The sequence below is a fragment of the Nicotiana tabacum genome, chromosome 11 (assembly GCF_000715075.1).
Source record: "Nicotiana tabacum cultivar K326 chromosome 11, ASM71507v2, whole genome shotgun sequence".
Taxonomy (NCBI): domain Eukaryota; kingdom Viridiplantae; phylum Streptophyta; class Magnoliopsida; order Solanales; family Solanaceae; genus Nicotiana; species Nicotiana tabacum.
In genome coordinates, this window is record NC_134090.1 from 82,803,179 (window position 1) to 82,828,542 (window position 25,364).

At 36.2% G+C, this 25,364-nt stretch overlaps 1 protein-coding gene and 2 non-coding genes across 5 annotated transcripts; 1 reads left to right on the plus strand and 2 right to left on the minus strand.

Moving 5' to 3' along the window:
* The first annotated feature begins 619 nt into the window (after nucleotides 1–619).
* LOC107832818 (uncharacterized) lies at nucleotides 620–14,556 on the plus strand. 3 transcript variants are annotated; one of them, XR_012696626.1, is made up of 13 exons: nucleotides 621–877; nucleotides 3,207–3,259; nucleotides 4,091–4,259; nucleotides 4,374–4,437; nucleotides 7,495–7,574; nucleotides 7,864–8,017; nucleotides 8,927–8,988; nucleotides 9,117–9,179; nucleotides 10,841–10,899; nucleotides 11,228–11,309; nucleotides 11,553–11,606; nucleotides 12,884–12,927; nucleotides 13,043–13,138. XR_012696626.1 is itself a non-coding variant. In XM_075225257.1 (13 exons), exons 1-13 carry the CDS (start codon nucleotides 731–733, stop codon nucleotides 14,295–14,297), a joined length of 1,227 nt encoding a protein of 408 aa, XP_075081358.1. In that variant the 5' UTR covers nucleotides 632–730; the 3' UTR covers nucleotides 14,298–14,556. The 3 variants fall into 3 exon arrangements, 2 of the variants coding, with proteins under 2 accessions (XP_075081359.1, XP_075081358.1); XM_075225257.1 differs by lacking the exon at nucleotides 11,553–11,606 and adding an exon at nucleotides 14,279–14,556 and having other exon boundaries at nucleotides 632–877; nucleotides 13,043–13,273; XM_075225258.1 differs by lacking the exons at nucleotides 12,884–12,927; nucleotides 13,043–13,138 and adding an exon at nucleotides 11,813–11,898 and having other exon boundaries at nucleotides 620–877.
* A 2,768-nt stretch (nucleotides 14,557–17,324) lies between these two features.
* Nucleotides 17,325–17,396, minus strand: LOC142166692 (small nucleolar RNA snoR60). Its single transcript, XR_012697095.1, has one exon. It is a non-coding gene; the product is annotated as a small nucleolar RNA snoR60 (small nucleolar RNA).
* Nucleotides 17,397–17,600: 204 nt separating this feature from the next.
* Nucleotides 17,601–17,672, minus strand: LOC142166693 (small nucleolar RNA snoR60). The gene has a single exon (XR_012697096.1). It is a non-coding gene; the product is annotated as a small nucleolar RNA snoR60 (small nucleolar RNA).
* Between the last annotated feature and the right edge of the window lie 7,692 nt (nucleotides 17,673–25,364).

The window sequence follows — 25,364 nt, forward strand, 5'->3', positions numbered from 1 at the left end:
CGATGCTAGTTTTAAAAATCACAACGAAAAAACTGGCCTTGGAGGAATAATCAGAGATACCCATGGAAATTGGATAGTTGGATTTGCTAAAACTATCCAGGCTACTGGATCAATACATGCAGAAATGAAAGCACTCATGGAGGGGCTAAAAATAGCACAAGAATGGGAAACGTTCCCGCTGGAAATAGAGACGGACTCCACGGAGGTGATTCATTTAATACAACAAGGGAACAAATTATATAACAACATTGTTGATAAATGCAGGTTGTTCATGCACCAGCAGAAGGTGATTCTCCAATACACCTTCAGGCAAGAGAATAGGATTGCACATCACTTGGCAAAAAAGGCAAGGTAGGAAGGGAAGCAAGTTTTTGTATTACCACCATGCTATGTAAACTCTCTAGTAGAAAGTGACCAAAAGGAACTCTATGTTTGTATTAAGACTTTATCTTATGATGCTTGTAATATTCTAGCAAGCTTAGGAAATAGAAGTGTTCTTAGTGACATAAACTATAAAGGCTATGTACGCAACAACTAGTTATTAATATACAATATTCCTGTTTGCTAAAAAAAAAACTTTTGGGTGCCGTAAAATGAAAAAAGAAAAAAAAGAAAAGAAAAAGAGAAAGACAAAACTGAAGAAGCAACCCAATTAGCCCAAACCCTATTAACCAGCACTGTGACTGAAAGACAAGCGGAGAAAGCTTTCACCAGGAACAAACCAACAAAGATGGACGCAATAAGGAAGCAGCTGGACGTGTTAATGGGAGCGAATCGCAACGGCGACGTCCGTGAGGTCGATCGGAAGTACTACGACCGTGAAGTTTGCCGTCTCTTCCTCGCTGGCCTCTGTCCTCACGAGCTTTTCCAACTCACTGTGCGTAATCGAAAACACACACACACGCACACTCTCTCTCTCTCTCTTGCATGTTTCTGTGATTGTGTTTTGGAGCTCTATATTCAGATATGTTAATTTACGCGTGCATGGAAGTTTTGTTTTGTTTCCTTTTTGTTGCTGAAAAAGCTGGAATTATTGTTGAAATAGTAGTTTATTGGCTCTGTTATTACTCTTTGTACTGGAACTGTTGAAAGAAAATCGTAGGAAGCTTTGCTGTGAAAATTTATCTCCAAGTGTGTGTATATCTAGGGGGGTTACAGGAATAGACGAAGCATTAATTAATCTTTTGGCTGCAAATGTAGTTGTTCTCTGAAGGAGCTTTGTTGAACCTTCTTCTATTTTTCTTTTTTGTTTTATTGATTCCTCTTGCTTTATAATTGTTGAAGTAAAATCATTGAAACTTCCTAAAGTAGGCATATCAAGCCCTAGATTACATTTACGCTGTCACTGAGTGTGTAGAATTTTAGGGCTGTACTGTGTCTCCTTTGCACAAAGACATATCAAGGCCTATGCGTGATACTTGTTAGTGCTTTAGGTTCCCTGTTTCTTTATGAACATCTTTTGAGTATTGGCATTTCCCTTTTTGGTATTGATCTTTTCTTTTACTTCCATATTTTTCATTTTATGTGATGATATTACCAGGCTCGAGGTTTAACATTTTAATTTGGCTAATACAATATTTGTGATGATTAACAATATTAAAGTATTGGTTGAAAGAATATATTATATCACATCAAAGTTAAAGTGTTTAAGTGTGTAATATAAAGAATGTAACTTCTTGAGAAGTGTGACCGTTTTATTGAATAGAATGGTGTAAAACAGTTTCGAGTGTCCCTAAAATAGGAGTGTTGCATGATTAAAGTGAGGGAGTACATTTCTGGCTTTTGAATCTTAAATTCTTTTGAAATGGTTTTAAAATTACTCTTGTTGACTACAATGAGCATGCCCCATTTTAAACATTGTGAATGAGTTCTATGTAGCTCATATTCGCCCTGTCTATATAATGTGGTTAAAGGCTTGTTTGAGGCGCGCTTAAATCCTGAAACTAGGTGATTCTAAGGGTGGGTCTTCAGCTTGTTTGGTTGAGGCTTTAGAGAAGTATCGGTGTGATAAGATAAGCATCTCATCGCGATGGGTCCTATCTTAAATTGAGCGGCACTAAATGAAAAAAAGACATTTTAATTGTTTGGTTGAGGCATTTTCACTTCTTTTGTTACTTATAAAAAAGAATAAAGAATCCCATCATCTACCGAATTTCGAAGGCTGCGGTTGGTCCAAAGGATCGGCTGCAGACGGATTTCTCAGTCATAACAAAAAAAAGAATAAAAAATCTAAGATAAGAAAACATTCACTTAACGACTTATTAAAAACAGTCACTTAACTGTTTTTTAAGAATGGTAAGGTTTAAAACAGTCATTTAACTTGAATTTAGAAACTTGAAACCTATGTTACTTGGTCTCTTCAAAAATGTTGTTGGGTGCGTGTCAGATCCTCCAAATTTAGTGCATTTTTGGAGGATTCGACACGGGTGCGGCAACACTTTTGGAGAGTCCGGGCAACATAGCTTGAAATTGCATCTTGTGCATCTAATTCAAAAATTTAACTAGGTTTTTTAAGTTAACTTACATGTCCATTTTTTTTTTGTATCATCGAGAAATCTCTGAGGGTTATGTTCAAAACTTGTTGGATAATGTCCCTGCTCCTCTGCCCTTTTCTATTTAAATACCAAGCTTTTATCTGTGCGACTATGCCAGCGCTCGAACTCGTGAAGTGCACCTACCTCTCACATCACGGGCTGCGCTCTTGCCACTGGACCAAACCCCTGGGTTCAATTTAAATGTCTTTTTACTTCATATATATATCACTAAAGTGTATTGTCAATCATTCATTACTGAAGAGGTGATGGTTATCATCTTAGTTAAAAATATACAACCATTTGGGGTGGGGGTGGGGTGGGGTGGGGGGGTTCAATTTTGTGCCTTGATCTAGGCCTGCTTATGCTTTCTGTATTTTGCAATTGATTGTAACATTTTTTCTTTTCTTACTTTTTTGATGTAGTAAGGGTAATTTTTATTAAAGCTAGTATCGAGAAGGCGTTTTCTAAAAAGTACAAAAAAGTATTACAAAGACTTTATTGCAACATTTGCTTCATTGAGTCTACTAACTCACAAAAGATACTCAATATCTTCTGATCTATATTCCTTGCACCAGATATATAAGCTATGTATGCATTTGTATTAACAGAGTATAGATATTGTATCTTCTCCTCTGCAATTGATTGTAACGTTTCTTATATGGATCTGTGCAGAAAATGGACATGGGGCCATGCCCTAAGCTGCATTCGTTGCAGCTGAGGAAAGAGTATCCTTTTTCTGTTATGTTTATGCTATGATTTGCCAAATATTTCATCTGATTTCGAGGTGTGATTTGTATTCATATATGCTTGTAGGCTACCTTGTCAGAATCTTTTTAACTATCTAATGTTGTTTCTTCACGTTTTTCTTTCTTTTTTGTCCTTTTATGTTTCCTTCTAGTTTATGGCAAAGCAAAGGTTGATGCTTCCCTCACCCCTTTTCCCGGAAAAAGAACAGAAAAAGAAAGAAAGAAGAGAAAAGAAAATAATGGAATTTTTCATCTATCCTGCAGAGCTTGTTATTGATTGTATTAGCAGTAAAGGAAAACTGTGAGGTATTAATTTCTTTCTTTTTTGTCCTTTTATGTTTCCTTCTAGTTTATGGCAAAGCAAAGGTTGATGCTTCCCTCACCCCTTTTCCCGGAAAAAGAACAGAAAAAGAAAGAAAGAAGAGAAAAGAAAATAATGGAATTTTTCATCTATCCTGCAGAGCTTGTTATTGATTGTATTAGCAGTAAAGGAAAACTGTGAGGTATTAATAAGTGGTCTGCTTACACACTTGAGAGGGTCAGTTATGGCCCGGTACGTAACCTCCCCCCCCCCCTTGATATTGAGTAATATTAATTGTCCAAGGTGCATTCAAACATTCTTCTCCTTTTCTTAAGAGTATTCCCAGGTAAAAAAGAAATTTAGTGCTTTTGTTTCTCTTGATATCTAGAATGGTAGCTGTCCAAGGTGCTAACTTGTCATTTTTAATTAAAGTGTCAACATTGCTTATACCTTGCTTTTACGTCTCTTTAATGTTCTAGCGCCTTTTGTCTTGCCTTAACTCTGTTCAGCTATGAGGAAGCAAAAGCAAAAGGTCAAGATAACTATGATAGAGACTTGGAGGATGTAATAGATAGGCTGATTATTGAATGTGATCGAAAAATAACTAGAGCCCTTAAACGACTAGATGAGGAGGATGCAAAAGCTGCAATTGCCATATCAGTATCTGAAGTTACTCAGGTAACTGTAGAATGTTGGGCTCTGACATTAAGTAACTTCCTTTTATTGGTCTTTGGTACTTACTTTCCCCCTTCTGCTTTTAGTCTGTCACAATTACACTTGCTTAAATGGCAGGCACCTGAGATCGTTGAGCTGTCAAAGCAAATTAAAGAGAAGTTGAAAGAAGCTAATCGCTTTGGTAAGCCCTTTAAGGCCTCATTTCTTTTTTTAAAGATTAAGATGTCTGAATTTGAATGCTCATCTGGATATTAAGATGTGTATTAAGATTAAAACGCGTGAATCTGAATACAGATCTGAATATTAAGATGTGTATTAATATCTGAATATTAAATGATTAAGACTGTTTGTTCAATCTCTGAATGTATTAAATTTATTCTTATTTAAAAATTAATAAATAGAAATTTTTAAAAAAATACTACTCCCTCTGTTTCAATTTAAACGACACACTTTCCTTATTAGTTTGTTAAAAAAAGAATGACACATTTCTATATTTGGAAACAATTTAACTTTAACGTTTTCATTTTACACTTTTATAGCCACACAAATGTCACGGCCCTACAAAACTTTTGCCCTTAGGACCACATATTTCAAAAGTCTTTTTTTTCTTAAACTTTGTGCCAAGTCAAACTACATCATCTAAATTGAAACGGAGAGAGTAATTAATTTAATATTCTGTTAATATATTTTTAAAAATAAATAAATATGGTAGTTGGTGTTGATGATGGTTGACGGTGGCGCTTATGGATGCCGACTGGAGGTGGTGGTTGTTGGTAGTTTTGATTGATGGTGGTGGTTCTAGGCAGTAACTAGTCATGATTTGTAGTGATAGTTATGGTTGAGGAAGGTGGTGGTGGTTGGTGGTAGTTTATAATGGTGAACAATGGTGGCGATGGTTGATGATGGTGGTTGGATGGTTGTTGAGGTGGTTGGTTGTGGTTGAGGACGATGGTGGTGGCATTAGTTGATAATGATTTTTTTTTGGGGTGGTGGTGGTGGTAGTGGTAGTCGATAATGGTGGGATTGGAGCTGATTGTAGTTGATAATGCAGTGGCGGCTATGGTTGAGGATGGTGGTGGTCAGTGGTGGTGTTTGAGTTTGGGGGATAGTCGGTGGTGGTAGTTGAGTGTGGTGCATGGTGGTAGCTGATAATGGTGGGCGGTGGCGGCGGTTAGTAGTGAATGTGGATAATAATATCTTAATGAAATTAAGTATCTATTATAAAATCTTAATCAATGACCTATTCAGACCCAGAAAATAAAAAACACAAACACACTTAATGATTAAGATCTGAATAATTAAGATCCAGATTTAAAAAACAAACGCACTTATATATTACCTTTTCACAAAAAAAAAAACAACGCATTTAATATTTGAAATATGAATGATTAAGATTCCGACCTCCATTAAGTATAAACAAATGAGGCCTTATGTTATTCCCTGGTGCAAGGACATGCTCTTGATGTGTCATGTTACCAGTTTATGATTTCTTAAATCTCACATGTTGTAAGTCATGATATATATGAAATATTATGAATTGGCTTGCCCAATCTATTTACTCTGTGCACACACGAACCTCTTTAAGGGAATATGGTAGACTTGAGAGCCAATGCTGATATTATAAGATGCTTCAACTTTGCCTCAAAGTATCAGCTCTATGAAGGTCAGGTTTCACGGTTAGATCTAGACCTCTGTGGTCGCTAGTAAAGGGTGGACAATGGGCGGCTTGGGCGGGTCAAAATGGGTTGAAGCAAGAAATGGGTCATTGCCCAACCCTGCCCAAAGCTTACTTGCGCTAAGATGAATTAGGTCAAAATGAGCTAAACAATAGGTTGTAGCCCAACTTGACCCAGCTTTTGTGTATTCTTTCAAAGACACTAAACATTATTCAAATTACTTAAATTGACTAAAATAATACTTTATAAGATCCGTAATTACATTAATATCGCTACTGTCCTATTCGATTTGCTGTTTTTTTCCTGTTCTTTTAAACTTGTCTCCGACAACAACGAAAAAAAATTGTTTCTTCTAATTCGTTTGAAATAATGAATATTTACATGTGGTAAGTATAGTCTTTGATTCACGGTTATGCCTTTGACATTTTATTTTCAATAAATTGGTCAATTTGAAAGTTAATTGTTAAAATAAAGGTATATGTATATTCATATTCAAGCAATCATAATATAGGGCGTTTACATTAGAAGATTGGAATATAAGAATAAAATTGAAACAAAAATGTTACCCAAGATCATCTTGTATCCTTATTATAGAAGTTATTTATTCTTCTCAATAGGTACTAATACATTTATTTTGTAAAATAAATACAAAAGGATATACTTGGACTTGGACAATAATATAATCAAAAGGTTGACTAGGTAGTTACTGGTTCAAGTAATTTAAAAAGAAGAAAATAGGGTCAGTTAAAAAAGGTTGACTAGGTAGACCTGGGATTTGTTCATTGAAGAAGGAAGAAGAAGAAAGTTGAAGTGACAAAGCTGAAAATCTGATATGGACTTTTGCTATTCGTGGGTCATTTTGGGCTAAAATGATGGGCTGATTTGGGCTACTGAAAATAAATGGGTTTAGTTGGGTTGTGCCCAAACTTAGCCCATCATTAAAGTATCTCATCCCCAACCCATTAAAACCTGGGCGGGTTGGGTGGGTCAAATGTGGGCTTGGGCTACTTTTGCCACCCCTATAGCTAACTAGGAAAATGCATGTTTGATTGGATCTTGTCCTGTGTTAACTTAGTAAACACGTGTTCTTGCTGGCGAAAGTAACTATCTGGAAATTGTAGGATATATAAAGGTTTGATCTAGAATGTAGCTTTATTAGGCCTTTACAGAAAGTGGATATATATCCATTAGAAACTTAGAACTGAAAAGAAGAGGAGCAGGAGGTGTAAAAAGTACAGAGATTGGAAAAGCAATGTGATGCATGTGAAATAGGATATCTTATAATAGGAGGCTAGTAGGGTTAGTTATGATGTAAATAAGGTTACTGAGGCGGAGTTCCTTGCACCGCAGGGCGAATGTACACTTTGATGTAAATGGTTTGCATCTCTAGGATGCTGGTTCTAATAAAGTAACTCATCAAAAAGGCAGTGATCAATTTGATTGTAACATAGGTATCAGATGAATAAAATATGTGCTACTTTGTTTTATGAACTTCTCTACATGAAAGAGGAAGGTGCTACCTTTTAGTTAGATAAGATTTTAAATGATCTATTTCCTTGCAGATTTTGAAGGCAAGGCAGATATGAAGATTCGAGCTTTGGAAGAGGTCGAGGAACTTAGAGCAAAGAGGGCAGACAAACAGGTGCCGAGGGGAATTCAAGACATTCAATTTCCTTTTCCAATAAGTCAATTCAAACAATAATTCATGTTCCCTGTATATAATCCTGACCTCTTTTGGAATTTATCAGCTCTATAATCCTCTGTTTTTGTCTACATTATGAGCTGATACTTTTCCTATTTTGTAATTCTGCATCCTCTGGATGCTTTTGTTATTAATATGCCACTTACTTCATAAAAAAACAATAATTCATTACATGTTTAAACTTCCTCGGCTAAATATTTATATCACAATATTATTCCCTTTGCTTCAGTCAGTTCTTCTTTTGGAGGCTTTTAACAAAGACCGAGCATCTTTACCTCAGCCCCTTCAGAATGCTCCACAATTAGCACCCTTGCCTGCTGCTACTCCAGATCCTCGCATACAAGAAATGATAAATGAGAAACTGAAGAAAGCAGAAGATCTCGGTATGCACAATTTAATATCTATATAACCATGAAGTTCTTTGTCTATGACCTACTTATTTTGCACCAAGTCTTCCGTATTTCTTCATTAATTTAATATCTATATAACCATGAAGTTCTTTGTCTATGACCTACTTATTTTGCACCAAGTCTTTGTCTATGACCTACTTATTTTGCACCAAGTCTTCCGTATTTCTTCATTAATTTAATATCTATATAACCATGAAGTTCTTTGTCTATGACCTACTTATTTTGCACCAAGTCTTCGTATTTCTTCATTAATACACTTTCTCAGGCTGACTGTGTTTGGATCTTGTGAAATCCTGTTCATTTTGGTTCATGTCCATGAGTGTTCAATGGCAATTTGAGAAGTAAAGTAACTACAGGAACAAGAGTGACTAGTTTGGCTTTAGAAGCATCTTAGTGACTACTTTGGAATGGAAATTGATTTAGTGAGTAAAGTAGAGGATAGGCATGGACAAATTTTATTCCCAGTCAGTTATTTGTTCTGATACCTTGACAGTCTACAGCATTTCTTCATTGTGGAACCAAATGAGATGGTGATGTGCACAGGTCAATTTTGAAGCAGAACAGGGATCCTCTGATCTCCATTTTCTGATGGAAAAGCATTTATAGGGAAAAAGGAAAAAAGAGAAATGATCGACTGATATCTAAAGAAATGTGTTAACAGATATTGACTAAAGACAAAATTATCAGAAGAAAAATTGACTTACAAGAAGATTAAGCCCAATGTGGTAGAACTTTGCTTTTGTAAACCTCAAATGATATCTACTGTTGGTACTTTATCTGAGCAAAATGCTGCATAGCTTTTGCTCATATTTTTAATTACTTTCTGGTAACTTTTTTGTGATCAATTGCTTTATTTTGATATTTTGCCCTCATTGTATTTAGGTGAGCAAGGGATGGTTGATGAGGCTCAAAAAGCATTAGAAGAGGCTGAAGCGCTTAAGAAGGTTCCGGGCAATTTTGTTCTCATGTTGTCCTTGTTTATGGACTTTTGATGCTTTAATTTGCCTCTCTTTCCTTTCTCTATTTATGAGTTTCTTGTCAGTGCTATGTTCCTAACTATCTTCTTATTCAGCTGCCTGCGAGGCAAGATCCTGTTCAGGATTCCTTAAAGTACACTGCAGCCGATGTGCGGATCGTATGTCAATTTTCTCCATCTCTGTTAGGCGGTATTATTGTGTATGAATTATATCTTTGTTGCAGACCAGAAATAAATAAATAAATGTGTTCTATCTCAAACTGTTTAAGCTTTCAAGTTAGGTGGCACACACTTCATCGCAGTATTAGAGCAGGGATTTTGTGTTCGAGTCTCACTACCCACCTATTGAATTGTCCATGAAAAAAAGGAAGACTGAGGCAGCACGTGACACAGCATGCTGTAGACCTAAAGTACATGGATAAAATTGTTCTTCATTAGGTTAAGCTATTATATGCAATGGTCAAAACACTTTAACAATCTATGTAATGTATTTTTTTAACTCTGAATCTTCCCTGGGTGTTTATTATAAAAATCATAATTTCAGTTTGAGAATCTATTTTACCAATTCATGAAGAACACCCTCAATGAGACTTTGTGGATCCTTATAAAAGAAAAATAGAGACTATTCACTATTCTATGGATGGAATGGTTGGGGAATGGGGTGTAGAATCTTACCTTTTGAATTTTAAAGAAATTTTAGTTTGCAGTGGTTACATTCTCTTTCTAGGAAAGCTAAGAGCTAGGTTGGATTTTGTAGCATCATTCTGTTTCATTTTCCAAGAAAATTCTGTGGAGGAAGAGTTCTGCATTTTATTTGGCTTGCTTTTTTGATTTTTCTCAGAGGACTTGTTCGGTTAGCTAGGGAATTTGAATTGGGGAAAAATCGAATAGGATTCAATTGACCAGTAAAAATGCTAAGTTTCAGCTCAAATAGAAAGGAGAAATTAGAACAGAGTGAATGAAGAGCCTTATGGGAGCTTAGGTATGTGTGTTTTATGAGGGACGCACTTCGCAGACACACACACACTCTCTCTCTGTCTCTCTCTCTCTCTCACACACACACACTCAAGGGAGAGGGAAAGGGAGAGGGAGAGAGAGAGATGAGTCAAAACAATTTTTGAAGATCAAAAGGTAGAGAATCATGTTCTGATGTAAATTCTCTACTTTTTGGTATACTTCCTGTATACTAGAGTTCTCTCCCTTTTGATTAATACAATTTACCTTATCAAAAAAAAGAGAGTAAATTTAGACTTTGTGCTCCAACACACTGCTCCAAAGAAGACTATGGGAGCTTAGATATGTGTGTTTTATGAGGGACACACACACTCTCTCTCTCTCTCTCTCTCACACACACACACACACACTCAAGAGAGAGGGAGAGGGAGAGAGATGAGTCAAAACAATTTCTGAAGAGTAAATTTAGACTTTGTGCTCCAACACACTGCCCAAAGAAGACTTTTTACAGCTTCTCCCAAATTGGGCCACAGGTGCAGATTAATGTTGTGTTTTGTTTGAACTGGAAACTTTTTGAAAATAACAGAATTTGTCCATCCTCCCACATGGGCTAGTTTGTGCACTGTGTTTCCGTAATTTTCACTGGAAACAATAAAAGCCAGGTTTCTTTTTGGGCCTGAGACGATAAATAAAATGAATGAATCATTGATTTCCTCTTGAATTGGGACGTATACAGTATGCTGAGTATTAGGCTATTAGCATAATGTGCTTGCTTTCATGATGTTTGTGCATATGTTCCTGTTAACTTAAGAAAATGAAGTCCTTATATGGAGTTACCAATCCTGATATGTTGATTACTTTTGCAGACTGATCAGAAGCTTCGCGTATGTGACATTTGTGGTGCATTCTTAAGTGTTTATGACAGGTGAATGTTCTTTTTCTATTTTCTTCTTTCCGGAAGATCTACCTAGTAGCTTTTTAGGAAAGACTGAGGGCTACTTTGGAGTTTTGAGTACTTCAGTATTTAACATGGCGATTGTACCTCCTTGTTACCAGCAGGCTTTGGGCCCAGTTTTACAAGGATAAACTTTTGCTGCTAAATAATGTGCGTCTTTTTCTGTATTAATTTTATCAATCATGCTATCCTTAGCGAGAAAGTTGTGGGGCAACTGTTATTGTTACAATCTTGTGTTAAAAGCAATGCGATTTAGAGCAAGAATTACCAGTTGTGCGTGCTTTGCTTTTCTCTTCAGTGATAGACGCTTAGCTGATCACTTTGGAGGAAAACTTCATTTGGGTTATATACAAATCCGTGAAAAGTTGGCTGAACTTCAGGTAAGATAAAACTATTTACTTTCCATTAATCCTTATCTTGCTCTTGTTTTTGTGAGAAGGCAGCTATATGATATATAATATTTATTAAGGGTATTGTGTTCTTGTATATATCTGTTTGGAGAAAATATCTGTTTGTAGAAAATGGTGCTTGACTGTGTGATGTGATGTGTTTGATCTATTAAGAATTTCGGATGAGCATTTTTAGCAAGTAGCTAAACTGGGTAACTGAACATTTTGATTCAGGTGCTGGTATAATGTTTCACTTTCTTCTATAGAGATTCTCAGTGTAAATGATCTGTGAGTTTTTCTATCCTCGGAGAAGAGTGTATCTTGACTTCTTAGTTATCTTGTTGTGCTCTTTGATTTGAGATTAATGGTAACTGAAAGTAAGCTGCACATCATTGTTATTGTTCCTGATGGAATTTGAAAAGAGACAACTTCTCTGTGAAATTCATTAGCTACATTTGAACAGTTTTGGTACTCATAATGGGAAAGAATTTCAGGCGGTATAGATTTGTTGCATGAACTTGATTTTCCTGAGAGCAGAAGACAATTAATAAGTATACAATGGATATGCCTGTGCCCAAGGTGAAATATCAATTATTTAATGCATGTTTTAAAACTTATATTAATAATTTGTGTTCCTGCCACTTTCTGATGGATAGCAGTAAAATCACTTAGGGGCTCAATCACTCTGTGCATATGAGCACTTACCTGCAGTAATCACTTAGTAGCTTAATGCATTGTTGAAAGTTGATCCTTGCTTTGATCTTTTTTTTTTTTTGCATGTTAATTTATGAGTCATGTCAGAGCATAGTACAATTTATTTGCCAAAGAAACTCAGTGTATCCTCTATGATAACTGAAAATTGGGTTTCATCCTTTTTGTTGCTAGATAAGACTCTCCTTTAATTTTGTATGGTCCAAAACATTTGTGGTGTCTGAATTGATGTGGCTTCTGGAATCGGATGGTTAAAAGCTAAGGCTTTGGTAACAGGTTTAATTTAGTCTTTTTTTAAAATACGTTGACTAGTCAATAACTGAAGGAAAAGGAAATCATTGCATTGGCAAACGGGCGGGCGGGTTGGATATGGGCGGGTCGAAAACGGATATGTAAAAATAGACAAATTATCCGACCCGAACCATATTTAATACGGATGAAAAAACGGGTGAACCGGCGGACAATATGGATATCCATATTATCCATGACTTCTTGAATATGATCACTTTTGGAGAATTCCTAGTCTCCCAAACTTGAGGAACCCCCAATTTGAGGCTTTGCAAATGTAAAAGTTAAACCCATTAGTTATTCATTGGTTTTCCATTGTCTAAATGGATATTATGTTTCTTATCCATATTTGACCCGTTTTTAAAAAGTTCATTATCCAACCCATTTTTTAATGGATAATATGGGTGAATAACTGTTTTCTTTTAACCATTTTGCCACCACTAGTTGCACGTCTTTTATTTGAATGCATTCTTTTTGGTTGAATATATCCATTGTATTTTCACTGGCTGTAACATGTGGGAAGTTGTGATATGCTTCAATCTTTTCTCTCAATGACAAATTGTCAGGAAGAAAGAAACCAAAAGCGAAAGGCCTATGAAGAAGAGAGGAGGTAAACTTAGATTACCTTTTCAATGATGTATGCTTTTTTTGCACTTTTTCCTGTCTCTGTATATATATATTCGGTTTTATTTGTTTAGTTCTAAGTCTTTACTGTTACTATGCAGATCAAAAGAGAGGAGAAGCAGGGAGCGTGGCAGAGAATCAAGCAAGGATCGGGGTGATAGCCGTGAACGAGCGAGGGATCATGATCGTAAGAGCAGGGACCGTGACAGATACTATGACCGAGATTGCAGTTATGAACACGAGCGTGACCGAGATAGAGACCGCTCTCGCAGCTATGATTCCAGAAGTCAAAGGAGATCACGTTCACGGTCAAGGGATTATGATCGTCACAGGTTTTTTTTTTTGAACTGCTACATAAAATGCATGCATTATGGTGTTTTATGTTGTTTTATATTATTGTTTTTTGAGTTATAACCATGAGGTATCAATATACTGCATGACAAGTAGCTTTGAATTCCAAGAATTAACTCAAATACGGCCTCACCTAATCTCTTAAACTAAAAATAGCTGTCGGATGTGTAATATGTGTATAGTCTATGTATACCTGCTTGAAAAAGTAAACATTAATTTGGCTGGCTATTTGTACAACAAACCCTTTGAATTCCTGGTGGAAATGTTTGAGTGTCAAGAAAGGGAACTGCACACAACAACAACAACCCAGTAAAATCCCACAAGTGGAGTCTGGGAGGGTAGAGTGTACGCAAACCTTACCCCTACCCCGGAGGAGTAGAGAGCATGTTTTCGAAAAACCCTCGGCTCAAGAAGACAAAAAGAGAGTGGATCCGTAGCAAAGGGAACTACATAAATAGGATAAGGTAGTCCCTCGATGATGAACTATATTCTTTTATGATGCTCTTTTTTTTTTTTTTTTTTTTTGGTATGGTGACTTGGGTGTGCACTTGGGTAAGCTTGTAGGTCTACTGCGCATTCCTTTGGTTGGATGGGTATGAATGACACAGATCTTTAACTTATCTTGAAGTGATGTTTGGTGAGGATGGGCTCCTTGGGGTAGCATACAAAACCTTCCATTTGGGAGGCACTGTTGTTTCTGGAGATGTTTTGTTTTAAGATTTTCGCACTGAATATCAAGCTACATTCAGTAAATTTTGAAGAAATTATTACATAGAGAAAGGGACAGGGAAGGGGGACAGCGAGAGCTGAACCTGACCGATCATTTCGTACCAGTTTCAGTAGACTATTGATCTACAAACACACTTAAGTATGTACTAGCAAATACATGGTGATGAGGTCATTAATTCGTTCAAGCTATTGCAGATAGCAATTGCAATTACATATTTCTAACTGGTTTCTCTTTTTGTCTGTTATCTTCCTTTCAGGCGTTATGATCGCTACTAGGTGGAAGCTGCTGTTCCGGGGCTAATTTGTATCTTGTTGGTGGATGATCACTAGCTAGCTGTTTTAGCATCTAATATGATGTCGCTTCTTAGTCGCCCAATTTAGAAAGGCATGCCAGATGTCACATATATAGCTAGCTTAATTTTGTGGTTGTGGACATTATATGTAGTGGAAGAAAAGAAATTTGATGTTGATCTCTTAATGTTGTCGTACATTTTATGCTGCTTTGATATTCTAGTAAAATGCAGGATTTTGCTGTTAGACTCTCCTACCCCCAGATTGTACGCTTTTCTGCAGGGAATTATACGCAATGAATTATTCATTAAAAGACTTGACGTGTAGTGAGTGGAGATTAACTGCATGGTTATGGGTTGCAAGCAATAGATGTTAGGAAATCTGATAAAATTTAAAATAGATGTAGAAATGAGTTCTTTTTTCTAACTCGATGGAGACTGCAAAAGGGTCCGAAGCTTAATAAAACTTGCAAGAGCCGTCAAACGTTTCTAACTCAATGTATGCCTCATTCTTGAAATTGTACTTTTTCTCTTCTTTTCCCCCCCTTAAATCATAATAATAATGATAATCTAAATGCACAGCCAATGCATAAATAAGATATGCACAAAGGGAACCATTCGGGTACATTTGGGAGGTGGCAAAGGAAGTGTTCTTCCTAGTTCAACTGACTAATATTGCTGGGTGTCTCGATGATGGGAATTCCAAATAGCTGCTCTATTTATTAGTTCCCACCAGTTTTCTAGAGTCAGAAATTAGTTACATCCTCCTGGCTCCTAGAAGAAGATGACAACTAAACAATGGTAAAAGAACAGCTACCTTCAACAGACCATCCTGTCCACAACCTGATAATACCCGAACCTTTTTTCTCGTCCTCGATCTCCTGCAGCAGAGGCTTGACGACCTAATGAATTCGTACTAAATAATTTGTAAAAAATAATTGATGAAAGAGTATACTGAAAAAGAAAACGACATATAAATAAGAGATAAACCTTCTAACAAGCTGAAAAGATGTAGGGATCATTCACAATGTAGTAACCACTTTCCTTGGGTACATAATTTAGGTCATCAATGGAGAAAATTATAGTCAATAGCTGAATGACGGAAATAAATTTAAGCTAATATAATTTGCTCCAAATATTAAGAGCAATGGTTCCAATTAAGATCATTCTCAAATAAATAAAGGTACTATCTGTCTATATGGTTAGACATAGTCTTGCAATTACATATTCTTCCGCAAAATCAAATATTGATCTTGTTCTTTGCGCTAGCCAGAAGGTTCTCTAAGAACTGAAACTAAAAGTGAAATCTTCTAGATAAACATTCAGCAACATTTTATATTTTCCACAATTTCATGTGGATCAAATAATATATACTGCGTAACTAAAGGAGATTAGAACTCTTAATGATTTGGTTTAAAGCTGAAAGTTTAAAGCCAGTCATGTCTAAAACCTTGAGAAATTTGGTACTTGTTAGTTGTGACAGATGAATCAACTTAGTAAAATTTAAGGGATTATAAGTACACACACAGAGAGACAGAGAGGGAGAGGAAGGGATTTATATTCCCTTTTTACAGAACCACGCGATCATATCTCGATATTCATTAATCTGAATGTGTGATTGGACGTAATAATGGACCTGATATGAAGAACTCTTTATATCGATCTGCAGCAGCAGAACTATAGTTACTCTAATGAAAACCCATGAGGATAAAACAAACAAGACAATGAAGAAATTAACCAAAGCTAATTAAAGGAAAACGTATTACGTACAGGAAGAATGAAATTATTCCAAATTCCAGCCATGTGCATGCACGAGGTAACAAGTCAGTACGTAGACTTTATATGATTGATAATTAAGTCATCCGCCAAACTATATATTTCCCTAATACAACGTGTAAAATTATAATTACCTCGCAATTCTGCTCCTAATTCGACATAAGCCATTTAAAATTATATTGCGTATGAAATTGAATGTTGAGGTCCATACACAAGATGGGGGATTATTTGATAATAAAATTTTAGACAGATATGAACATTTAAAATTTTCTGGGTTGCTGTAGGCTATGCAAGATATCACATAAAATATGTCTGATGTCTTTAGCTAAACTAACTTTGTTATCTTCATCGTTCCCATCAATATATACCAAAGACTGCTTACAATTAGCCCGGTCCTATCATAATTCACAACTGCATAGATTGCTTTGAGGACATTATTGCTATCATAATACCAATATATAGCACATCAGAGACGGATAAACATTTATTGTCAATAACAAATAGGATCTACAAGAGCTCGAGCAACATATACCTCTACTTGGTGAAGATGCAATTAGAATACATAAAATTTGAGGCTACTAACTAGAAGAGAGCCCTCTGTTGACTGCATGAGGATCCAGAATTGTTAGCCAGTAAAGTGCATAATGGCCCAAAATCTTATTGACCAGAGCTTTCTATGGTCTATGATCTCATCAATATTAAGGTCGTCGTCTAAGTCTAACTGAACCAGCACATTCTGATTTTCAAATTTTTGAAATGCTAATGCCAAAATCTGAACAAACTCAGTCCTCATCAGGAAAATTCACATGGACAGAGCCCTGTTTAATAGGAGGCCGAACAGGTCTACGAAGCAAAACCTGCTGCATATTATGTAATTCTAAAGTTGCTGGTGAAATGGACAATTTTGATTCGAGCTGACTGAGTATCTGGAATAGTCCATGTTACCAAACAAGACGGTTCAACGACTCCAAAATACCTTCCCAATAACTGAAACCAGAAGTTGTTTATCCAAGTGGCACTCTCACAATCATGACTCATATTGCGTGATTTCAATGATCAAGACACGCGGCATGTGGAAACAAAATTTTTTAAAAAATAGTCATGACAAATCACAAATCTTTGCCCCAAAATTACTTAAAAAGTTGAAAGATTCTACCTGCATATCATTTTTCCAGCAGAAAGAAACAGCAAAATGATGCAAAGACAAAGATTAATTAATAATTTCAAACATCCGCCGATCATCAGAAACTCGGTTTTTGCATCACCCATGATGTCTAGAAGGGGAATCCGAGTAACTCATCATCTGCATTCTATGTACAGGCAAAGAAAAAGAAAATTCTGAAAAAGTGACCGAAGAAATATGGCACCAGTTTAAAATAAATGGAACACAAAGACTCAATAAATGGTGAAAGGAATTATGCAACGGCAAAGATTAAAAGCTTCAAACATCCCGCCAACAAATAATAGATCAGGAAAAAAATGATAAGAATTTCAACATCACATCAATGAATAGTGCATCAGAAACTCGGTTTTTGCTTCATTCATGATGTCTAGAAGGGGAATCCGAGTAACTCATCATCTGCTTTCTGAGAGTAGTCAAAGAGGAAGAAAATTTTGAAACAAGGACAGAGAAATACAACACCGGTTTGGAAATGAAAAGAATGTAATGAGGAGAAAAAATCAATTTTCAGAAGAATTATACCTCTAGCAACCATAGTTGTAGCAAAGTATGTGAAGTATCTGAGGAGAACTTTAAGAGGCTTTATAGTATTCTAATTTAGGGTTTAGGGTTTTGTGAGATAAATGAGGTCAAAATAGCACGGTATAGTCAGTTTTCGCACTAGTCATTCAAAAATAGCCACCGTTTGCGAAGTCAATGAAAAATAGCCACTATTTTGCTGCAACAGAGACCGGTCCCGCATAATATACGGGAGTTCGGTGCATCTGTGTACGAACTCCAGCATATTATGCTGGACCGGTATACTTTGCTGACTCCTGTATAATATACGGGAGACTGGAGCACCGGTGCTCCAAACTCCAGTATATTATACTGGACATTTATACTTGCTGGAACTCCACTATATTATGCTGGAGTTCTAGTGTACTTATGCTGGAACTCCAACATATTATGCTGGAGTTCCAGCATAGTTATCCTGGAACTCCCGTATAATATGCTGAAGTTCAAGCATACTTATGCTGGAACTCCAGTATAATATACGGGCGTATTTTCCGGGTTTTGAACAGTGTTTTCGCTCAGATTTATCTTTACATAAAAAGTGGCTAAATTTCGATTACTTTTGAAACTAGGCTATTTTTGAATGACCAGTTGTAAATCTGGCTATTTTTAAATTTCTCCCACAAATGAGGTACTTGTATTAATGGGCCGCAGATCCATGTAGAAATGCCACGAGGTAGGTGCTTGTAACATGTAAAAATTGCAATACTCTAATAAAACAATAAAAGTAACAGAACAATATTGCAGAGAAAGAGAGAGGAAATTCTTATTGAATTTTGGGTATTATCTACAAGATAGACATTCACTCTAAATAGAATTCTATTCATAACACTCCCCTTTGAATGTCTACTCAATAAATAATGTGCCTCATTAAAACCTTAACTAAAATAAAACCCAATGGGAAAAAAAATTCTAGAAAAGGAAAAAGAGTACACATATTCAGTAATACGCCTTTTGGTTGCCTCGTTAAAAACGATGCAAGGAAAACCCAGTGGGACAAAACCTTGTAAGGAAAAAAGAGTGCAACGCGCATTAAACTCTCCCTGATGAGAGCATCATTTCACATCCTTGAGCCTTCGCATCCCAATCTTATGCACTAGCTTCTTGAAGGTTGACGTCGGTAGAGATTTTGTGAACAAATCAGCCATATTATCTCTTGAACGAATCTGTTGCACATTGATATCACCATTCTTTTGAAGATCATGTGTGAAAAATAACTTTAGTGAAATGTGCTTTGTCCTATCTCCTTTTATGAATCCTCCCTTCAATTGAGCTATGCATGCTGCATTGTCTTCATGCAAAATCGTGGGTAGTTTGTCACATTTCAAACCATATTTGTCTCGAATAAGATGTATTATAGACCTCAACCTCACACACTCTCGACTTGCTTTATGAATAGCAATTATCTCAGCATGATTAGATGAAGTAGCCACAATTGATTGCTTAGTCAATCGCCAAGATATAACAATGCCTCCACAGGTAAACACATAACCTGTTTGAGATCGAGCCTTGTGTGGGTCAGATAAATATCCATCAACATCATAACTAACAAGATCAGGACTGTAATTATTGCCATAAAATACGCCCATATCGGCAGTCCCTTTTGTCACACCTCCTTTTTCCGCCCCCGCGAGGGGTGCAAGGGAGTTTTTTCCAATTAAAGGACAATCGAAACGAGATTTATTTATTTATTTCAGAGTCGCCACTTGGGAGATTTAGGGTGTCCCAAGTCACCAATTTTAATCCCGAATCGAGGAAAAGAATGACTCTGTATTACAGTCTGCGCACCAGAAATCCGGGTAAGGAATTCTGTTAACCCGGGAGAAGGTGTTAGGCATTCCCGAGTTCCGTGGTTCTAGCACGGTCGCTCAATTGTCATATTTGGCTTAAATATCTGATTTTTATACAATTATGAGCTCATGTGCAAATTTTATCTTTTTACCGCTTTTATCATTATATTTTTTTTTTTAAAAAAATGTGAACATCGTTTAAAAACATGTCTTTGGATTGCGTCACATAAAATGCACCCGCGATCTGGAACGTATTTTTATTCAATGTTTTGGGATTTGGATTTGGGTCGCATAAAATGCACACCCGAATTTAAGAAAGTAAGTTTATTAAAATGCGCGCCTAAAGCAATTAGCGTGTTATTATTTCTGGGTAAGGCCGTGGAATTTTGCTAAACGGCTCATCCCAAAGTCTAATTAATTTTAATTAAACATTTTGTGAGGGCCCCGTAATCTATACATTTTATTAAGCGAGGCTCGTCTCATTTTATTTTTAAAAGGACAATCCTAAAATACCTACATTTTTCTATTGAAATTTGTCTCTACAAAATAAAAGAAAAAATATCTTAATTTATTTACATGCTTGAGTTGTTATAGATGAATTTTGAATATGATTCATAAAATCTGAAAGTGATGCAAACATGACAGTCCGTTGCCACTGCAGGCCCAGGCCCAACGTGTATGACATAAAACTAGACCTGGGCCGTCTTATTCACATGTTATTACCTAGTTACATTATACTAGGCATGCTATCAGTTTGTCAAATTAAAAAAAACTTAGCAATCTAATTTTAATCCTAGACCATTTACATGCTGAAATTAACCAATATTATTTTAACTAAACAATATTTCTACCAAATTCCTACTAGATGGCCTATTCGTTTGATTTTTACTTGACGGAGTTACTACACCATTTATTTATTTTTAGGCAATATATAGATTGTTCAATCGTTAAGCTATCGTCGGATGTTCCACTATATGTATTAAATAGCTACACGATTCTGATTTTTTGCAAACTAAATAAATTATACATACAAATAAAATTCAGAATATAATTAAAGCTAATTCAGAATTTCAACTCTTCATTTTTCGTATTCATGCTTCATATTCGGATTACAATAACCAGCGTGTCAGTTGTGTACCTGATTTGGAAGCAAAAGAAAATGAAAGATGAGAATCAGCAGCAGTAATAACAATACAACACAGCAGCAACAATCCAGCAACAGTAACAACCCAGGAACAGAGTTTGCAAACCGGTGGAGTATTAATCCCAAAAACAAAAGCTTCAAGCTTTGATGACACAACAATTAATGCTAATTTCAAACAATGAAAGAAAGCAGAATATTGTTTTTAGTTTTTTATTTATTTGAAAGTTTAAATATTTTTTCGGAATTTTCTCTCTCTTAAATGTTCAACCCTTTTTTCTCTCTCTTATTCTCTTTCTGTCAGATTTTTTTCCTCTCTATCTGTATTTTTTTCGTCCCTAATCTGATTTCAAGACTTCTATATATAACACATCCCATAAATCTTTTAATCAATTAAAATCAACTCATTTTCTCTACCAAACCCATTATCTTCCCACTCATCCCCATTACATTAAATAAATATATTATCACCACCCCATTATATTTTGTCCCCCACGCTTCACTAAATAAATACAAGATTCTTCCCCACTAAAATTTGTCTTGTCCCCCCTTTATATTAAATAACTATATCACAACCCACCCCATTTTATTTTGTCCCCATGCTTCACATAAAAAATTACAAAATGTATAATTCCTAAACTACCCCTCCGACCTTACTGAAATTACCAAACTACCCCTGAACGTACTGCAAATTGCCAAACTACCCCATCAGCTATAACAAATCAATTAATCACACTCAACCAAAATATAGCCAATATGACCAATTTCTACACAAATTCAAACAACAAATCTCATGAACATGATTTCTTCAACATTTCAACAACAAATCACATGAACATGATTTCTTCAACATTTCAACAACAAATCGCATGAACACAAATTGAACAACAAAGAACAACTAAAATTTGATTGAACAATATTTTAGCAACCAACAAACCTATTTTCAGATTCAACAACAACAACAAACAAGTATATTTAGATTTCTAAATTCAATAATATTGAACTTAAAATCAACTCTAACAACATTACAACCAACAATTCCTATATTAAACTTAAACAAGATTATGAGACAAATTCAAAAAATAATCATAAATGATAAACAAGAAATCAAACTATACAAATTTCGGATTCAAGATCAACCAAACAAAGTATGAACACGAATGAATCCATTTTTTAAAACAACAAACATGACGGATTAAATGACTCAAACAACATTAATAATTTCTGGAAAATATATAACAAACATGAAACAAATTGAAGAAATAATTAATTAAATTTCAATTTGAATCTATCAAACATTAAAATATTTATCTAAACAACAATACAAACATGAAATAACATGAAAAACAATTAATTAATCTTTCATTTGAAATCTGAAAAATTAATCAACAAAACATATGAACATGAACAAAGCCAAAAATCAAATATCTACCGATTTTAGATTCGAGAAATATCAAAACGAAATACGGATAAAAATAAAACTCAAAACCAACTAACCGGAGATGAACAACGACGAATTCGATTGTATGGACTATTTCGACAAACCTCAAATGGGAATAAATTTGTCCGGACTCAACGACTAACTCAACGACGAACTCGACTTTAAGAAGTACGTCGAAACAGTAGCGGCAGTCGACATGAAACAGAAGCAGCTGGGGCGCGTTCAGTTGTTCGCGCGAAGACGAAGTAGTAACGGAGGTCGTTCGTATGGGGAAGATGATGCAGCAACGCGAGCTTGAAGCGGACGACGAAGAAGATGAAGATGAGGCAGCAGCTCGGAGACGGCTTGGCCATGGCGATGCTCAAGCTTGAAGAAGACGAAGTGAGGCAGCAGCTCGTGAAACAGAAGCAGCTGTTCGTCGAGCTCCAACTCGAGCAGCCATGGACGTTGCAAGCAGAAGCAACGGGAACAGAGATGGAGCAGTAGGTCGAGCTCATGGCGAAGCAATAGCGCAGCAGCAGCTCGGAGGAAGATAAGAATGGAGCAGCTACGCGGGGAGGAGGACGAAGAAGACGAAGCATTTGGATGGTGGAGCTAAGGGCAACCATGGTTGGGAGCTTGGAGTTTTGAAGGTTTGGAGAAGAAGCCAAGGTGGGGGAGGCAGGTGTTTTCTTAGTTTTAGGGTTTTGTTTTTGGGTTTCAACAAGAAAAAATGAAAAATGGGAGGGGGTTGGGCGGATGGTTTAATTATGGGGCGGACCGGGTCCGGTTTGAAGTGGACCGGGTCATGGGGAAGGTTGGACAATTGCTTGGGCCTGGGGTTGAAATTTGAAGAAGTGGCCCAATCCGATTTTTCTTTGTATTTTTGTTCTCTTTTCTTCTTTTATTTTTCTAAAACTAAATTATAAAAATACTTAAATTATTATTAAGAACTAAATTAAGTTATAAAAGCGCAAATTAACTCCCAATAACAATTAACACACAATTAAGTAATAATTAAGCATAAAATTGTATATTTGGACATTAAATGCTAAAAATGTAAAAGATGCCTATTTTTGTAATTTTTTTATTTTTTTGTAAACAAATTTAATTGCTAACAATTATATAATTAAATCCTATATGCAAAATGCGACATATTTTTGTATTTTTGATAATTTAACAAATAAACATGCACAGACAAACATACAAATAGTTACACAAAATATCACAAAAATTGCACACCAAGGAAAATTATTTTATTTTTGAATTTTTTGGGAGTAATTCTCATATAGGGCAAAAATCACGTGCTTACAGCTGCCCCTCTTTGCCCGAAGACACGAAGGGTTTTCGTGCAAAGATAAAGCGAGCGATTTTTGCCCATCCGAGTACTCCGTATGAAGCATTTTTTTTTTTGAAAAAAATTTGACCGAACCCTTGCTTCAAAGGTTTCCTACATATTCTGGGCTAAACAGGAATCAGGTCAATGTAGTTCGGGAAGTTTTGGTAGCTGGGACTACCGTGGGACTGCAATGTTACTGTTGTTGCATGCTATACCACTGCTTACCGATCTCCTTGTTACACCGTGCTTAAATGAAAACAAGAAGCTAGGCTAGACTGCAATTTTTCTTGTTGCCTTGCTTTCTTGTCTGCTTGCATTTTTTTCGGTGCTTTTCTTCTTTTTGACACATGCATTTGAGTTTGTGCTGGGGACCTCTTGTTGCAACCTTCTGCTTCCCGGTGCCGGGGATTTTTATTGTTTCCTGCATGGGATTCCTATTGTAATCCTCTGTTTTATTGTCCTCTGACTTGATCTTGAAATGTATGTCTCTGTTCTATGGGCGGGCTCCCAACTTCAATACTTGAAATTAAAGGCTGAATGTATTCCTCTGTTATATGGGCTGGCTCCCAACTTCAACACTTGAAAATTAAAGACTGAAATGTATGCCTCTGTTATCTGGGCGGGCTCCCAACTTCAACGCTTGAAATGTAAAGACTGAAATGTATGCCTCTGTTCTATGGGCGGGCTCCCAACTTCAACACTTGGAATAAAAAGACCGAAATGTATGCCTCTGTTCTACGGGCGGGCTCCCAACTTCAACACTTGAAATAAAAAGACTGAAATGTATGCCTCTGTTCTATGGGCGGGCTTCCAACTTCAACACTTGGAATAAAAAGACTGAAATGTACGCCTCTGTTCTATGGGCGGGCTCCCAACTTCAACAAATAAATCGCCATTCTGTTATTCAGGGGGGCTCCTGACTACTTAAAATTTGAATTGTATTCCCTTATTCTCCAGGTGGGCTCCTGATTGCTAAATTTGAAATTGAATGTCTCTATTCTCCAGGCGGACTCCTGACTTTTGAAATTTAAACAGTATGTCTCCGTTCTTCAGGCAGACTCCTGACGTCAAACTTGAAAAGTATGTCTCTGTTCTCCAGGCAGACTCCTGATTGCTAAATTTGAAATTGAATGTCTCTATTCTCCAGGCGGACTTCCTGCTGTCAAACTTGAAAAGTATGTCTCTGTTCTCCAGGCGGACTCCTGATTGCTAAATTTAAAATTGAATGTCTCTATTCTCTAGGCGGACTCCTGATTTCAACAACAACTTAGGAGGAAATGCTTCTCCTATGGGTAAAATAAACTTAGGAGGAAATGCCTCTCCTATGGGTAAGACTAAACTTAGGAGAAAATGCATCTCCTATGGGGTGAAACTAAAACAAACTTAGGAGGAAATGCATCTCCTATCGGTGAAACTAAAATAAACTTAGGAGGAAATACGTCTCCTATGGGTAAAAACTAAACTTAGGAGGAAATGCGTCTCCTATGGGTGAACCATTTCCTTCTTCCTGAATTATTTACTTACCTGTGTTATCTTCCCTCGAAACTGATGGGGATTATTTTGATGGGGATGACTTTTCCTTTTCTTCCTTACCTACTCTGGGTTGCCCGAAACTCTGTCGAGGATGCTTCTACATCTCGATGATCCACTGGGGATAACATTGCTGTGGATAACTCTGCTGAGTATATATGTTATCTTACTCCTTCCAAAACTACTTCCTTTTAAGTAGGATGTTTCATTCCTCTGCAAACTACTTCCCCCTTTTTCTTTTTTTTTTCTTCTTTTTTTTTCTCTTTTTTTCTTTTTTCTTTTCTTTTTTTTTCTTTTTTTTTACATAGCTTCTTCCTTCGAA